This window comes from Protopterus annectens, chromosome 5.part1 (assembly GCF_019279795.1).
Source record: "Protopterus annectens isolate FY-2018-M chromosome 5.part1, PAN1.0, whole genome shotgun sequence".
NCBI classification, from domain to species: domain Eukaryota; kingdom Metazoa; phylum Chordata; order Ceratodontiformes; family Protopteridae; genus Protopterus; species Protopterus annectens.
Window position 1 is genome coordinate 603,812,997 of NC_056736.1, and position 18,272 is coordinate 603,831,268.

The following is an 18,272-nucleotide window of genomic DNA, read 5'->3' on the forward strand; positions in this document are numbered from 1 at the left end:
AGAATTCCTTAAATTATCAATCAACACTTCTCTCAAAGGACGTCCTGAATGTCATTTTGGAAGCCAGGAGGCCCAGCACCAGGAAGACTTAATCAGATGAATGGAAAAGATTTTGTGCATGGCACCAGGCTAAAGGACAAAATCCCTGGATACCAAACATTCCTCACATACTGCAATACCTAACTGAGATGCTACACAAAGGCCTTTCCTTCTCCTCCATTAAGATCCATGCTTCAGCCATTTCAGCTCAATATAATACGGATCCTCCAATTTTCTCACACCCTTTACTCAGGCAGTTTCTCAGAGGGGCTAAGAATATAAGACCCCCCAGAAAACCACCAACACCAACATGGGACCTCAACTTCGTTTTAGAAAAGTTAACACTGCCTCCTTTCGAACCAGCCTTCTCAGCAGAACTACAATACTTGTCTTGGAAAACAGCCTTGTAACTGGCTATTACCACAGCACGCAGGGTCTCAGAACTACAGGCACTTATGGCAGTGGAACCTTTCATCATTTTCCATCAGGACAGAGTCTCTTTATGAACTAACCCTACCTTCATGCCCAAGGTAGTATCCAGTGTGGCTTTGAATCAGACCATTCATTTACCCACCTTTTATCCTAACCCACAGAATAAAAGAGAAAGGCTCCTTCACTCTTTGGACATTCACAGACAGCTACGTTACTATTTAGATAAGACAAAGATCTTCAGAAAAACTGACCAACTCTTTGTATCATATGCTGCAGGTTCACAAGGAAAGGCTATTTCAAAACAGACCATCTCCAAATGGATAGCACATTGCATCCGCTTTTGCTACTCGTACCATGGGAAGGCAGTGCCTGTCGATATTAGATCCCATTCTACCAGGGCTACTGCAACCTCAGCAGCCTTTCTCAGAGGGGTTCCAACCAAAGACATTCTGGAGACAGCTACTTGGAGTTCAGTGCACACCTTTACCAAGCACTACCACCTTCCATTATATTCAAAAACCAGAGCTGGTTTTGCCGCAGTTCTGCAGGGCATCCTAGCATCACTTAACCCAGTTTAGTACCAGCCAGCCTTCCATAGCTTTGGGATTCTACCCAAGTGTGATGACTGCAGCAGTATAGCACGATGAACATAGTACAGTTTTGTACCTACCATAAATGTAGATGTTAGAGTGGTTATACTGCTGCAGTCCAGGTTACCCTCCCTCCATCCCTTCTGCATACCAGGGTGTTAGTTACAACTCCATGTACATCAATCAATTGGAAGCATGTCTATATGGTGTATTTGCTAACAGCTAGTACTATTGCTTATCTACTAAGATATTGTTGCATAGCTATTGTATTGCCTTCCTAGTTGGGGGCACCTGACATCTGGGGCAAGAAAAACTGAAGAAAATGGCGTCGGCCGTCTCTTTTATACCCCTGTCGCACTGACGTCAGGGAAGAGGCGACGACAACCGACACCGGACCAGGACTTTGGGATTCGGCCGACTGCGGGACCGCCTGACGACAGGATAAACCCAAATGTGATGACTGCAGCAGTATAACCACTCTAACATCTACATTTATGGTAGGTACAAATCTGTACTTTCTAAATACTTAAACCTTGCCAATGATGCAACCTAGGACCTGCTGGAGAGACAGGTATGTATCCCAGAGACTACCGCATCTCTGGGACAGGCTCCCCATCCATGTGAATCATTGTTTTACCTTAATCCAGTTCAAGTGTAACTTGGAAAGTTTTATGGGAACAGGAAATTCATCCCTGGCTTGGCACTCGTGTCTTTAATGGACACAGGCAACCTGCAAATGTTTAAGCTCCCATGCCCCTGCTTGTAAATGTTTCATCTTCCAAGCCCCTGCTTACACTGATCAAGGGTACCAGAATTTTTCTGAGATTTGAGATGCATGGCTAGGCTTAAAAAGGCCCTTGTGGGAGTTAGCCTAGTACACACCTATGAACATATGTACCTGTAACACAAACTTTTGTTAATACCACAAATCATATTATAGAGCCAGGCAGCTTCAAAATCTTAGTTCTGGTAAAATTTCTTTTAACTTCTGTTGAGTGAGACTTAGCTGAACAGACTAATACAAAACATCACTGCACTAGCTTAAGACCTAAACACAACATTTAACCATGAATAAATTGCAATTTGAAATTATCATGCAGTGAACTCTGCTGCTTGGTTGCATTTACTGTCTTCACTGGGGGGGGGGGGGGTGTTAACATAGAAACTGTGGGCAAGTGAAGTAACTCAGTGTATGCAGTTTGAGACCATCACTTGCCTGCGTTACTTGAGTGCATGGATTGTATGGAAGTGATAACAGGAATTTAAGCATTCTAGGTGTCATCCTCAGAACAGTATTAGGGTTTGTTTCAAGCCTGTGGAGGTAGTGAAGGCATTCACTGGTTTGTGTAACACAGCTGAAGGGTGTCTGATGGTCATTTTGTGATTGAAAATGTGACAGTGGCTGCATGTTTACATATGTAGATGTCAGAAAATGTGGTACACATGAAAAAAACTGCAAAGATGAAACTTAATTTCACTGTCGGTTTTCTTAATTTATAAGGTTTCTCCTCCATTCATGAAAGTTGGTATGTGACTGGCCAGTGTACATAGAAATCTCAGAATGTGTCTAATGATTTGCACACACTGAATGCTATGCATTCATTGTCCTTAAAACTTGTAATATGTTTAAACTCTGTTCTTGTCTTGATGGCATTTTTCAGCCAAATAATTCTTTCACCTTGAATTACAGTACACTGAATTAAATCTTTTGTAGTCCTTTATGCCACCAGTATTATTTATTTTACATTTTCTTTTTAATTTATAATATGTCTTGGAATTTAAACAATTGCTTCATGTTTGTTACTCTGTTTTGCAACATTTTTAAACTGTTTAATTTCGTTTACAAGTGGCGAGTTAGGAAAGAAGCAATGATGGGCCTTGCCCAAATCTACAAAAAGTATACACTTCAGAATGACGGGGGAAAAGATTTGGTGAAGCAGATAGCTTGGATCAAGGACAAACTGTTACACATATACTACCAGAACAGCATTGATGACAGGTAAGAAAGAATATTGTCTTTGCTGTGGTTTTGTGACTGGCACTGTTGCTAAAGAAATGGGGCTGCTTGTCACATGGTTCTGTAAGGGAGACTGAATGTTTGCATTAGTTGTCTTTTACAGACACTGCTGTTTTAGTTTCTTTGTATAATTCTGAGTGTTCTTTTTGCTAGCCTTTTTTTTTCTTAACTTCAGGGGCTAGTACAGCAAAAACATGCTGCTGGTTGTGGGTAATGCATGGTTGGTGTGGTTTGGTCATGAGGATGAAGCCCGAATGACCAAACAAAGCCAGCTGTGGGTAAATCAGCATTACCTACACCCAGCCACGGGTTATTGCTGTTATACAATGACATTATTTAAGAAAAAAGTTACTTAATTATCTGAAATGTTCTTGTATAACAGCGCTATGCTGCCCTTCCATATTTTCTCCATTATGCTGGGGCTTTCATGCATTTGTGACTTGTGTTCTTATGCTTATGCAGTACACCAATGCTGTGTAAAGGAAGCGACGGCGAAAGGAAGCTCTCCGTTGCCTTGGAATTGGCAGACTTTCAACGTATGGGAGTACAAGGATAATCAAGTACGTTTCACTAGTTTTGCACAACGTACCCGATTATCCTTCTGTTTTTTCTCTGTCTTGTTTGTTTGAAGTCTGAGTTTTGAAAACTTTTTTTTTTTTTTTTAAGTGAAAAAAGTAGATTTTCCGTAGCATATATTAATAGAAGAAGGTCCAGGTGACCAGACTTTTTTCCATTGGTATATGCCCAGTTTACTGGTTGGGCTGACCATTCAGCGTGCTCATTTTTTGAATTGTATAATAGAAATTTAATAATTTTAAGAGCAAAATACTGCTTACTGTCATGAGGCATAACTGAATGTTCATTTTTTTTTTAAAGATTTGTTAACGGGGGTGGGTTGAGGGGCTCGGGCATGTGTTTCAGGCTTGAGCCAGGCCAGAGGCATAGCAGAATTAGATGTAAATCCAGAACAGTCGGAAATGTTAAAATTTATGAAAGTTGTAGTAATATGTGCATTTGGTACAATATATACATTGGATTAAGAAATGATTAATTTTAGACATTGATATGAAAGCACTGATTAAATGAAAGAGGGATATTACTGTAACATAAAAATTGATTATTAACTAAGAAGTAGAGCTGGTAGACCAATTTATATAAAATTAGTTGTATTGAAGTATTGACTACTATAGAAACGCTTAAAAAAACTGAAGGAAAGATCTGTAGAAAAGGAAAGAGCAAATTATACAGTAGGAAGAGTGAGGGCAAAGGTTTAAGTAAGGGCAGAACTTGAGGAATTTATGTAATGCTGGACTAAATTTCAGTTGTTAAAGAGAACCTGCAATGTATGTAAAGTGAAAAAAAAGTTAATATGTTTTTTCTTTTCTGTTGATGTGTGTGTGCCTATGTCTTGAGTGCTGATTTTGTAAAGCTGTTTACAGAAGAAAAAAAAAAGCAAAAGAAATATAGTGCATTTCAAGGGAGACTGATGAAGAGTGAAGATATTGGCTACGTTCAATTAGTGATGGAAAACATAAATTGTGGTAAAACTAAGAAATTAAACAGAAGCATGTTTGAAAAGGGGAGTTTTTGAGTGTGTGTGTGTGTGTTTGGTGGGGTGAATTACAGACAGTTGTTTCAAAGTTTTGAAAAAGGTCTTTGACAGTATAGGGTCAGTATTGATCACCACAGTGTAGTAGCACCTGTGCGTGTAGTGCTATGCGTCTTTGGAATTAGGTTTTTAGCAACAAGATGGCAACAATTAAGAGCTTGAATGCTGTTAGAGAGAGGCGTATTCTAATGTGTCGATATTTTTGTGTGAAGCTGAGGGTAATTATCTGTACAAGTGTCAGTGAGGCTGATGAAACATTAGCAATATTTAAAACTTGTCCCCATTTTGGGGCCTTTATCCCATTTGTATTTATAGCTTTGTCCAGATTTCTTGCTCTAAGGGTTTGAGAGGTGTAATGAACAGATGTTCGGAGAATTGTGTAAAGTGAGTGGAGGATGGGTTTATTTAAGTTTACAGATAAAAGCCAACAAAAACAAGAACTAGTAACCCAAAAAAAGTCCGTAGATATCCAACAACAAGAAGGCAACTCCGAGAGTTTAATTCACTCAATTTAATATACCACGAAGTAAAACAGCCACAAGTAAAATGTTTCCAAGCACATTAACGCTCTTTCCAATAATTGCGTTTTCGTCCCTCACTAGTCAGGACTTCATCAGACAATCATCAAAATATTAAATTGATGTTTAAATACAAGCCCTATTCAAATTCAACCAATAAGTTTAAAGTGCATTAGTGATTTCCAATCATATACTACTCCTTCATGAATAATTATGAGCTTCTCTTTAAATCATTTAAAGTGACATTATTCCATCTCCATTCGTAGTTTTACTTAATTTAAACATTGTTTTGTAATAAATACATTTTATTTATATTTTAAAACCATTTTAAAAAAAATTGTATGTAAATATATTATCTTATGTTTAAAACTTATTCATAATAAAACTGATAATTCAGTGTGGTTGGAATTTTCTTAATGAAAATAAATAAAATAATGAGAATAAAATTCCTTTTTAAATACTGCCATCTACTGGCCATTTGGAATATGTCAATTCATTCATATCTCTGCAGCTCTTAGTTTTAACAATGGGGTTAAAGAGATGTGGTCATTTAATCCTGGTGTTCTTGTGGCATCTAGTTTAATTTGCCACCATAATTCCTTATAACCTAACCACTCTTCCCACAAACCTCCTCTTATCTCTTTTTTGACCTGTTCAATTACAAAAAATTCAAAAAATTCAGGATTAAATGACCACATCTCTTTAACCCCATTGTTAAAACTAAGAGCTGCAGAGATATGAATGAATTGACATATTCCAAATGGCCAGTAGATGGCAGTATTTAAAAAGGAATTTTATTCTCATTATTTTATTTATTTTCATTAAGAAAATTCCAACCACACTGAATTATCAGTTTTATTATGAATAAGTTTTAAACATGAGATAATATATTTACATACAATTTTTTTTAAAATGGTTTTAAAATATAAATAAAATGTATTTATTACAAAACAATGTTTAAATTAAGTAAAACTACGAATGGAGATGGAAAAATGTCACTTTAAATGATTTAAAGAGAAGCTCATAATTATTCATGAAGGAGTAGTATATGATTGGAAATCACTAATGCACTTTAAACTTATTGGTTGAATTTGAATAGGGCTTGTATTTAAACATCAATTTACTATTTTAATGATTGTCTGATGAAGTCCTGACTAGTGAGGGACGAAAACGCAATTATTGGAAAGAGCGTTAATGTGCTTGGAAACGTTTTACTTGTGGCTGTTTTACTTTGTGGTATATTAAATTGAGTGAATTAAACTCTCAGAGTTGCCTTCTTGTTGTTGGATATCTACGGACTTTTTTTAAATTTACAGATGTTTTTAGTAATAGATTGTGGGACTCTAGAAAGAGAAGTGTGGTAAGTTTGCAAGAAAGTGCAAGCTGTGCATGAAACATTTTTAATTGTTTCACAAGGCAAACTTGAGTCTGTGGCACTTCCTTCAGGTTCTGTCCCTTTATGAGCACACAGTTTGGTGGTTATAAAAACAAGAAAAAAATCTTAAATTTGTATTTATTTTACATTTGTTTACTGGGAGGGTCCAACTGGACAAGAGTTCCATTTTCAGTGGAGGCCTCAGGAGAAAAGCTCTGAAATACGTTAAAGTACAGTACAAAAGTACAGCAGCTGGTGTATGCTAATACAGCAAAATAAGCATAGAGAAGTATTCAGTATGTGAGAAATATACAATGCAGTTGTAGGACATATTGTACAGTTATATGGTTACCCTACAGACCAGCACTTTATTCCATACAGAGTGCACTTGCTAGTCAAATTTGACATTTTTAGGTTGTAGGAAGGGCTTTATCCCGCTGCAGTACCACAGCAGGATACCATTTGCTGTAATTCTGGAAAGTTTTATTTAAATTGTATGTAAAATTTATTAAAACTTAATTAGGTAGTACTGTGGTATACGTATTTAAAGTAAAAAGCAAATGAGACAAAGCAGAAACCTGGGGGTCATTAGCTAAAAGCTTGTTGAGATTTTATTATTTTTGTTAACTTGTTTAATGGACTGGTCCACAGACCCTTTTCAGTTACGGGTCAGAGTAGTTTCATTTACGGGTCAGGGTAGTAACTGCATATGGAAATAATGCAAATCGTATACTGATATTTAACACAGCATGTATTCAGACAAGGTCTTGGTAATGGTGAGAAAGGGTCATTATTTTGCCACTTGATAGCCTTGCATTTGGGTTGTAAAATTATTTGCAGCGGAAAATATCACTAAATTCTTACTTGTGCAAGACTAAGGTTTTGTAGAATATTTATGTGAGCTAATCTTTTATCTTTGGCAAAAACAGGAGCATTTTGTAATATTCAGCTAGGTATTGTATATAAGTTTTTTAATGTAATTAAATTGCTATTTCTGTTTTTGTGCTAAAGCTTTTTCACATCTAGCTTTAATGACTGGTTGCCTAACTGAAGCAGTTTCCCTTTGTTTGACTGAAGGGGTAGGAAGGGTCCCTTTGTCTTGGTGCCCTTGCCTAGGGGTGGACAATAAGAGCAGGTTAGTGGGTAGAATTTTAGACAGTTTAAGTAGCTTCAATAATAGGAATCAGTTTAGTTTTCATGAGGTAAGTGGTGCTTTCTGTGGTTGACATGGAATCATAGCCGGCCTTAGGCATAGGCCAACTAGGCGGCTGCCTAGGGCGCCACTCTAGCAGGGGTGCTTTTTCAGTGTTTATTTGGTGTAGGTAGACCAGGATGGGGGCACCGGGTGGTGTGTGGGGGGGCGCCATGGAGCCCTTTTGCCTAGGGCACCAGTTGACCTAAGGCCACTCCTGCATGGAATATAAAATGATGGATTCTGTTGACTTTGATCTGCGGAGTGTTAGTATTTTGTACGGTGATAAGTGCAATTCAAGCTTAGGCAACAGTGTTTGGGTCACTTGCCTCTCTGGGCTAACTTCACTTTGTCCAGAGTCTATTGCATGATGTACACTGTATGAGTAGCAGAGAGTATGTTGTTGGTCAACACGTCGCCTTTTCAACCTAAAGCACCTAGCAGAGGAAGCATAGGGGTTAACAGATGTTTGTTATGCTGAATATGCACAATTATGTACTGCCTTTAAGTGGAATTCAGCAAATGCTGATTTTCTTATTTTCTCTGAAGATTAATGAAGTAAGAATACTGTGGTGTGGTGGTGTGTTGTGGTGGCACTTTGCAAGAAATCAGTGTTATGTTGAATTTGTAATTTTAATATTAACAGCAGTCAGTAAGGCCTTCATAATCAGCATTTTAACTTTGCAACAAAGCTGCAAGTTCAGTACTGATAACACTAAGGCTTAATGTTGGTAAGTAATAATGATCTCTTTTTTTTTTTTTGCATTTGAGTTTTTAATTTCATAAACAATGTGATTACAGTAGATGGCAAAACATAAAGGAGTTGGGTTTGGAAATGCACAACCATGACAGAATTGTTTTGAAGTTTAATTATCATTTGCTCTAAAAATGTTGTTGTGTCTTTCGGCTTTTCCCGGTTAGGGCTCGCCACAGCAGAACTCCAGTCCACTAATGATTGGCAGTAGATTTTTACGTGCGGAGTTGCCGGCCCTGACGCACAATCTTCAATGAAGGTACGCCCATTCATGCACATCTCCACACAGAAGATGCTCTAGCTGAGAATCGAACAGGATAACGTCTTACTGTGAGGCGACAATGCTACCGCAGCACCACCACTGCAGTCCGCTTACATTTACATAAGTTTGATAAATTAACTCAACAATCGAAAGTAAATATTCACATCTAAATTTACTACAGTTTGAAGTTTTTCATTTCAGCTTTCTACGAAATGCACTTAGATGGTTTAAAGATTAGTTAGGTTTAATGTAATGTAGTATTTTACTTGATTTCATCTAAACCACTTGAAGTTATAGATGGTTGCTGTGCTTCATTCTTCCTTGTTAGTATGAAACAGTTCTATGCAAGACACTAATTGATTTTGTGGTTTATATTGGGATGGTCGGACTGTCCTGTGCACACACATGGCCATATTCATACTCCAAAAGAATCTGCAGTTTCTTTTTAAGCTAGCATCCTTTTCCCCTTGGCAGATGTTCTTCGTGTTTCACTGTTGCAGTCATTACATTTGGGTTATCTGCTTGCAGGTAGCCCTCAGCCGGCCTGAATACCAGAGTCTTGGATTCCTGCGTCGGATGCTGTCTCTTCTTCCATGACGTCAGGTCGTCAGGGGTATAAAACATGCAGCCGATGCCATTGCATCAGTCTTTCTTGCCACGCGGTGCCCGAAGCAGATTGCAAGTGCCTGTCGGCCGACTCCTGAAATTTTCGTTTTCAAGTTTCAGTACCGAAGTCTTCAAAAAAGCTAAGTACCCTGTTGGGGATCCTTTTTTTGCTCTTAACCGATGTCAGTAAAAGTTAACAATTGTATTACCTGTGGAAAGCAAATACCTCATAAAGATTTTCATTCGTACTGCATTCCTTGCTTATGCCTAGACCACAATGTCCCTCGCTGTTGGTTTTGTGCCTTATTCAACCCCCAAACTATTAGTAGTCTGTTTATTTCCGCAGCAAATAATTTTGGTACTCTGTTTAGCTATCCAGAAATGGTTTCGGTAAGCCATCCGACTACTAATATTCCGAAAAAACATAGGGATAAAGACAGAGACAGACCACTTGGGTCCAAAACTGCCGATGATGTTTCTGTTAAGCTGGTCGCCAGTTCTCTGGTGCTCAGTGAGGTGCTTTCGCAGCCCCTGATACCCACTACCTCATATTCGCAGGCCTCTACTGAGACCCATTCGGAGTCTGGTATGCCGCAAGATGCTTCTTCGACTATGGAACCTGCAGATGTCTCTACCTTGGATGGGTCTGGAGCCGCTGTGCAGGCACCGGCTTCTGAGGGTGTATTCAGGCCAGCAGATTTGCATTTTAAACTGACGCCATCTTCTTCATCCAGGCCTAAAACTCGACCCACGTCTAGAAAACTGACGTCCAAACCACATGGTCAGGTCCGTATGCCTAAAAAACAAATGCTTAGAATGGCTGAAGACCTTATTACTGTAATTGGGGGAAGCCAGCCTTCCCCCTCTAAGAGACCTAGAACTGATTTTCCTTCTCATTCTTCTGATCAGGATTCTGAAATTTCTGTTTCTTCTAATTACCAGGATTTGCCCTTACCTACCTATGAGGATTCTAATGCAGAGGATTCCATTCTCTCTGCTTACCCTCCAGAAGATTTTTCTTTTGGTGAAACCTTGCACACTCTTGGGGAGCATTTCTGCTGGGAAAGCCAAGATTACTCTGACTCCAAAAAGAGGCTTAGGGAATTCTTACTCCTCCCTCAACACAGGCCTTTAGCTATTCCTCCTGTTCTGGACATTGGAATCTAGCCTGGCCCCAGACACTTTACCTCCAGCTCCCAGAAAACCTGACCAGTGTTAGAGTACCTGACTCTCACAACTTCCTCTACAGGAATCCTATGTGGATCCAGAGACCATTTCCCAAGGACCCAAGGGCATTAAGGCTACTGCTGCCAAAAACCCTACCCCTCTGATAGAGATTCTAGGGCCTTGGACAGATTGGGTAAGAAGGTATACACTCCTGCTACTTTGGCCATTAGGGCCTTAAATTGCCAGTTTCATATGTTAAAGTATCAGCAGCATATTATGGGACTACTTAAACAGAAAATGATGTTGATTCCTGACTGTGCTGAACATAAAGAATTGCAGGATTTAATGCATTCTGCTGAACAAGTTGGTACACATACTTTGCAATGTGGTTTTGACTCTATAGAAGCATCTTGCAGGGCTGCTGTCACTGGGTCTGTACTTAGAAAGCATGCTTGACTTAAGGAGCAAAACTTGCCAGATCATGTTAAAGCTAAATTACTGGATGCTCCCTTAAACCAGGACTGCCTGTTTGGCAACAAAGCAGAAGTCGTCCTTAAAAAGATGGAGGAAAAAGCTAAATCTATGCAAACTGTTAAATACTTCCTGCAAGTACAGCCTCCCAGATTTAGTAGGCATTGGCTTTCAAAGAATTGGTCCTTTCCAGTGGCTTCCAGGCCTTCTCAGTCCAAACCCAGGAACAGTAGACCAGCTAAGTTACAGTCTCAGGCTACACACAGGCCTAAGCAGTGGGGGGCTCCCACTTCCAAAGCAGGAAGTAGTAAGATACTCCCCTACTGAAAAATGTCACAATGACTTAACCTTAACCCTTCCAAGCCCTGCTCAACTGCCTGCTCCCTTAGGAGGAAAGCTCGCCCTGCATGCAAAAAACTGGGAACTCATTATCCAGGACAAATGGGTTTTAAATATAGTTTTCCAAGGATACAGATTCCACTTCCACATCCTACCAACCCCAAACGGTTGGCCAGACCTACCCCCAAATCAGTGGGCAGAGGCTCAACAGCAGGTTCTTTCTCTTCTAAGTATCAGTTCTATTCATCCTGTTCCAGCAGAAGAAAGGGGACAAGGTTTTTATTCAAGACTTTTCCTGGTACCCAGAAAAGACAGCTCCTGGCGTCCTATCCTGCACCTCTCTATTCTAAACACCTTTTTGGTAATCCCAAAATTCAAAATGCTAACTCTTCCAGCAGCTGCTTCCTATGCTAGGCAAAGATGCCTGGTTGGCAACCTTAGACTTAAATGAATCTTACCTGCACATCCCATTAAGGGAATCTTGCAGGAAATACACAGGAAATACCTACGTTTCAGAGCAGGCTCCATGCACTATCAGTTCTTTGCACTTCCCTTTGGCTTATCTACTGTGCCCAGGGTGTTCACAAAGTGTGTAGCTCCAGCCATTGCATTTTGCAGGCAGCGAAATATTCAGATGTACCCATACCTGGGCGATTGTCTGATTCAGGCAGAAAGCCAGGACATGCTATTAAAATATCTGGCATTGCCATTTTGTTCAGCTTGACTGTGAAAAAAGATATAATTTTTCAAAGAATCCCAGCCTATGTTACTAAGTTAAAAGGTTTTAAGGAGTGGTTGTTAAAAGAAATAAATGCATTTATGGAAAACCGCAATAATGGTGAAGTAACAGATATCATACTCTGGGATGCATTAAAAGTTCACATCTTTAGTGGAGTTAAAGCTTGGTATTTTCAAAGGAGAAAGGAATGGGACAAGGAACTTCCTGATTTACAAGCCAAAATAGATAAGTTGAAATTAGAAGTTATGTACTCACCATAACGTTCCATCTGAGTAGGTAGTTCATTTGTCTGCAACCTGTGGGTTACGGATCCGATATCGGATCCGAGCCGGCAACTTGTTTCAAGCTAATGGATCCGAGCTCCTAGCTCCTCCCTTCACCCATAATCCCCTGCTAACCCTCCATGACCTCAGATCGAGTTTGCCTCTCAATATATATCCAACAAAAGGATATCTAACAACTAGTAGATCCGAAGAAGGTCAGGGGGAAGGAGGGGGGGATGGTTGCAGACAAATGAACTACCTACTCAGATGGAATGTTATGGTGAGTACATAACTTCTAAATCTGAAGTAGGATGTTCATTTGTCAGCAACCTGTGGGACAGAGTCCCCAGCTACCTGCACCCTGGGTGGCCATCATGGAAGGATATTACGAAGCACCGCAGAGCCAAAGGATGCTCTCCCTCTAGAAAGCAGGTCCAGCTTGTAGTGGTTGATAAAGGTATGAGATGAAGCCCAAGTGGCTGCAGAACAAATATCATCCAAAGGAACTCTAGACTTGAAAGCCGCAGAAGTAGAAATGGAGCGGGTGGAATGAGCACGAACTCCTTCTGGTGCGGGTCTACCCGAGGCTTGATAAGCCAGTAGGATACATTGGGAAATCCAGCGAGATAAAGATACTTTAGAGATAGCTTTCCCCAAGTTAAATTTGGCAAAGGAAACTAACAGCTGGTCAGATTGTCTATGGCCAGCTGTCCTATGAGTATAAAAACGAAGCTGCCTATGAACATCCAATGAGTGCAGCTTGTACTCTCCCTTATTTTGATATTTAGGAAGAAAACCGTAAATTTATGGATTGATTTATGTTGGTTTCTGATGCTATCTTGGGAAGAAAGGAGGGATTGATCCTGAGGTACACTCTATCTGGGTGAAAAATCAGGTATGGAGGCTTCACAGAAAGAGCCTGAAGTTCCGACACTCTTTTCGCTGAAGTAATGGCTACAAGGAATGCTGTTTTCCATGACAAGAATTTGAGATCCACTGAAGCAGCGGGTTCAAAGGGTGGAGCAGTCAAGGCTTGAAGAACTAAAGTAAGATCCCAGGGGGGTACGACTTCTTTTACAGGGGGTCTAAGTAAAACGGTACCCTTGAGAAAGGTTTTACACAATTTGGCTGACATCAAGGGCCCTGTATCATGTCCCACATGATAATGAGATATGGCTGCCAATTGCACTTTGACAGTTGAACAACTAGCGCCTTCCTGAAAGAGTTCAGTTAGGAAGTCTAAAATGGATGGAAGAGGAGCCGTAAAGGGATCTAGATCGCGGTGCTCTGCCCAGATGGAAAAACTTTTCCATTTACTGAGATTCACTTTCCTGGTGGAGGGCTTATGCGCTGCCACGAGGATGGCTTTGACTGGTGAAGAGATACCGGGAGTCCTAACTAGGAGTGGAACTGGAGCAACCAAGCTGTCAGTTTCAGATTGTCTAGGTTTGGAGTTGGCAAGTCCAACAGATGGGAGATGAGATCCGGAATGGGATCTAGAATCCAAGGGTAATTCACAAGGTGAGACCACAGGTAAGGGAACCAAATTTGTCGAGGCCAGAATGGGGCAATGAGAATCATCTTGCTCCCCAACCACGAGGTTTCTGTAAGAGTTGTATCATCATTGGCAGAGGAGGATAGGCATAGAGTAGACCGGGTGGCCAAGCATGCACCAGAGCGTCTCTTGGAGTTTCCCCTGGAGGGGGGATTAGAGCGAAGAAATTGTCGCATTTGGTGTTTGATGGAGATGCAAAAAGATCGCAGCAGGGTTGCCCCCATGTTGCGAATATCTGCTTCGCTATTAGAGGATTGAGAGACCACTCGTACGGGGTAAGAAGGGTGCGACTGAGCTTGTCCACTAGGATGTTGGTCCTCCCCAGAATGTGCGTTGCAATCAGAAAGCGGTTGGTGGAGATCGCCCATTCCCACACTCTCATGGCTTCGCGGCAAAGAGGATAAGATCTGGTTCCCCCCTGTTTGTTGATATACCAGACCACTGACATGTTGTCCGACTGAATTGCAATCGTTCCTGCGGGGAGGAAGCTTTGAAGTGCTTGCAACGCCAACAGCACCGCTCTCATCTCCAGAACGTTGATATGCAGGGAGGTCTCTGTATCATTCCACGTGCCTTGGACTGTCCTGCCTGAATAATGCCCCCCCCCCCACCCGAGGCGGGAAGCGTCCGTGGTCATCGTGGCGATAGGGGGAGAGGTGCAGAAGGGACGGCCCGTATGGAAGTTCGATGCTTGAAGCCACCATAGTAGCGCCCTCCTGCAAGCCTTGCTGATAGCAATGGGATGGTGGAGAGGAAGGGATAGGAAGGACCATTGCACTAACAGAGTCCATTGCAGTACTCGCATGTTCAAACGGGCGCATGGAAGGAGTGTAATCGCTGTCGCCATGGAGCCTAGTGCCCTCAGGACCAATTCCACTGGTGAAGCCTCTGAAAGAAGGATAGCCCGCACATGAAGTTGTAGGTTCCTGATTCTCTCGGAAGTTAGGAAGGCTCGCAAATCTCTGGTGTCTGTTCTGGCACCTATGAATTCTATGATCTGCGTCAGAGCCAGTAGAGATTTGCCGACATTGATAGTAATGCCTAGTTGTGGGGCTAGATGGAGAAAGAAGTCTCTGGCCGAGCAAAGTAGATGCCTTGTTGGTGCGGTCAGGAGCCAGTCGTCCAGGTACGGAAAGACCTGAATTCCCTGGGGTCTCAGGTGGGCCGCAATCACTGCTAACACTTTGGTGAACACCCTGGGGGCTGTGGTGAGGCCAAAGGGAAGGACCCTGAACTGGTAGTGACTGGCCCCCAGCCGGAAGCGAAGGAACCTCCTGGATCGTTTGTCCATTAAGATGTGGTAATACGCATCCTTGAGGTCTATAGAGCACATCCAATCGTTTTTTTCTCAAAAGGGGGAGGATAGATTGAAGAGTGACCATTCGGAATTTTTCCTTGGTTACTGACAGGTTCAAGCGGGAAAGGTCTAGGATGGGTCTCAGGTCCCCCGTCTTTTTTGGCACCAAAAAGAACCTGGAGTAGAACCCTGATCCGAGCTGGTCTTGGGGGACGGGCTGGATGGCTCTTTTTCTTAGCAGCTGCTGTATTTCTGCGGCTGCGGCCTCCCTCTGATCGGGTGGTACATCGGGGAGGTTCTTGGATTGGGGGACATGAAGTATTGGTATTTTGTACCCTCTGGATATGATGCAAAGCACCCAGCGGTCTGTTGTGATGGACTCCCTTGCCGCTAGGTGTTTTGAAAAACGCCCCCCGACTGCCTCCAGAGTGGAGCAGCCGGGCAACCCTTCAGGGCTGCTGCGCGGGCCGCTCAGAGAAAGGTTCTCTGGACCCAAAGTTTCTCAGAGCCCCTCTGCCCCTGGGGCGACGTCCTCCCTGCCCACCTCTGCCACGGTAGGACTGGTTGTCCGGAGCTGGTTGGGAATGTTGTGATTTCCGGAACCACATCTTCTTCTGACCCTTTTGGTTCCTTGAAAAGGACCGCTGGGGAGCAGAGAAGATGACTCCGGCAGACGTCTTCCCGTCCTTCTCGCTCTGGACAAGTGTCTCGCGAACTGTTTTGCCAAATTGGGCAGAACCATCAAAAGAGGCATTCGCGAAGGACGCTTTAAAGGGCTCCGTAAAGTCACAATGACGGAGCCAGGCCTGACGTCTCATGACTAGGCCTGCTCCACTAGCCCTAGCGGCTCCCTCTGTGGCGTGGGACAACAACCGCATAGAGGTGTTTGAAATAGATCTCAGAGTGGCCATTCGGGTGGAGTACAATTGTTTGTCCTCCTCTGACATGGACTCGGGGGGGGGGGGGTGCAGCGTATTCTTTGATAAGATCCCGCTGCATCCTGATGACATGTGCCATATAGTTCAGAGACCTTACTGAGAAGGTCGCTGAACTAAAGACTCGCTTCCCTAAGCGATCCATCAAACGAGACTCTTTGCTCGGTGGATGGACTGAGGGACTCTCTTGAGCCAATTCCCTCTTTGTGGCTGCCGCCGTCAACATGGCATCTACAGGGGGGCCCTTACTCCAATGTGATCGGTCTGAGGGGGGGCTAAGAATCCTATCCGGTCGCTTCGGTATTGGCTCCACGGTGTCCGGATCCTTCCACGCCCTGGTGGTAATGAGGTCCACCAGGGGGTCGGCTGGAGGGGACACCCAAGAGGTAGACTGGCCTGCCTCAAATGCCTCCAGAAACACGGACTCGTCAGAGGAAGACTTAGGGGCAGACCCACCCACCTCTGATTCTCAGCATCTCCATGATGTCTCCAAAGGAGACATCCTCAGGGGGCGATCTTGGGGAGCCTTCCCCTTCCTCCAAGTCCGTGTCCTCGGTTAAGGACTCAGGGGAGTTCACGTGCCTCCTTTTGCACTTATGCTTGCGGGGAGCTTCCTCGGGGGGACTGTCCGAGGAGGCCTCGCCAGCAACATCTTGTTCCAATGGAACTATCTGTGACATCGAAGCAGGCTGTCCCTTTGGCCGGGTGATGGAAGCCTGGCCCAGCAGAGAGGGAGTGCAGGGAGGAGTCTATGCAAGGACCGGGGGTCCGGATGCTCTCAACAGAGCCCTCTCCACAACATCGAAGGCCGAGGGAGAGCCACTCTCCAATGGATCTGAAAGTAGGCTCCCACTCGGATCCGATGAAGGGATCGGAGCCGGGGCCGAGACAGTCGGATCAGAGGGACCAGTGTGCTCCGACCTGGACGGAGCCGAAGGCACACTGAATCCCCCAGATCCGAAGCTCGGACCACGGCTCCGAGAGGTCGGATCTAACAGGCTCGAGGGCAGGGTCGGATCCGAAGTACCAAGTACTGTCTGTGCCGACCCACCCCCGGCTCCGAGCGCTCCGAACCCGGGTAGCGGGTCAGAGAAGGAGCAATTGGGTGAAAAAAAGGTGTCGCGCTCCCCCACGAGGGGGGGGAGGCAAGAGCACTCCCATCTACAGCTGGGCCTGGATGAACCTTCGCATCATCCGGTCCAAGTCTGCATCTGATAAACTGAAGGTAGATCTCGAGGAGGCCACCGAGGCAGGCCTGGAATGCCGCCTCGATGACCTCGACGGAGATCGGGTCTCCTCCTCCTCTGGCCCCGGGGAGAAACAAGGGGATCGGAGCCGAGGAGGAGGAGACCTAGAAGCAGTGGCGGGAGAAGCCCGCTTAGCTGGCGGGGCCGAAACGGAGGTCTCGGCCCACCGCTTGTGGTGCTTCTCCCTCCATTTCTCCCTCCTGGCCTCCCTGTCCTCCGACACTTTAGCGGGAGTTTGAGTCCTGGACGGAGGCAGGGGGGCAGGAGTGGCAGCCACCACAGGTTGTGGTGGAGCCACGGGAGCAGCAGAGGTAGCGGAGGCCGAAGCTGAATCCGGGGGTAAAAGTCCCGCCAGGACCAGCTTCGACCTCCGCTCTTTCAGTGCCCTGGGGTTGAACGCTGCACAGATGGTACAGCCCGAGGTGAGGTGTTCAACCCCAAGGCACCGAACGCACGAGTGTAGCCATCAGCCGGGGAGAACTTATGGCCACATTCGGTACATTTAGAAAATATGTCTTTTGGGGCCTCAGCCATTCCCTTTTTTTTTTTTTTTTTTTTTAAACCAAAAAAAAAAAAGAAAAGCAACTACACACACACACAGGCCCCAAAAGACACGCAACACACACTCACACACTAGCGACCAGCGAAGGGAGGGTACTAATTAAAAAATAAGGAACCTAACTCAGGCACACTTTAAAAGTATTAATTTAAACTGAAAAAGAAATTCCTGACTAAAAGTACTTAGAAAAAGGTAACTTTTTCTTCACTTATCTGACGAGCTCAACAAGGATCCAGCCATCCACAAGCGCGACAAACTAGTTCTGGGGTCATGGAGGGTTAGCAGGGGATTATGGGTGAAGGGAGG

The 18,272-nt window shown here is 43.6% G+C and overlaps 1 protein-coding gene across 2 annotated transcripts in view; it reads left to right on the forward strand.

Annotated features, from left to right (window-relative positions):
* Nucleotides 1–18,272, forward strand: part of PDS5B (PDS5 cohesin associated factor B) — a 3,703,643-nt gene that overhangs the window by 1,312,410 nt on the left and 2,372,961 nt on the right. For both annotated transcript variants that reach the window (XM_044073218.1, XM_044073219.1), the window contains exon 12: nt 2,909–3,060. In XM_044073218.1, coding sequence (XP_043929153.1) covers nt 2,909–3,060 — 152 coding nt within the window. The remainder of the gene's footprint in view (nt 1–2,908; nt 3,061–18,272) is intronic.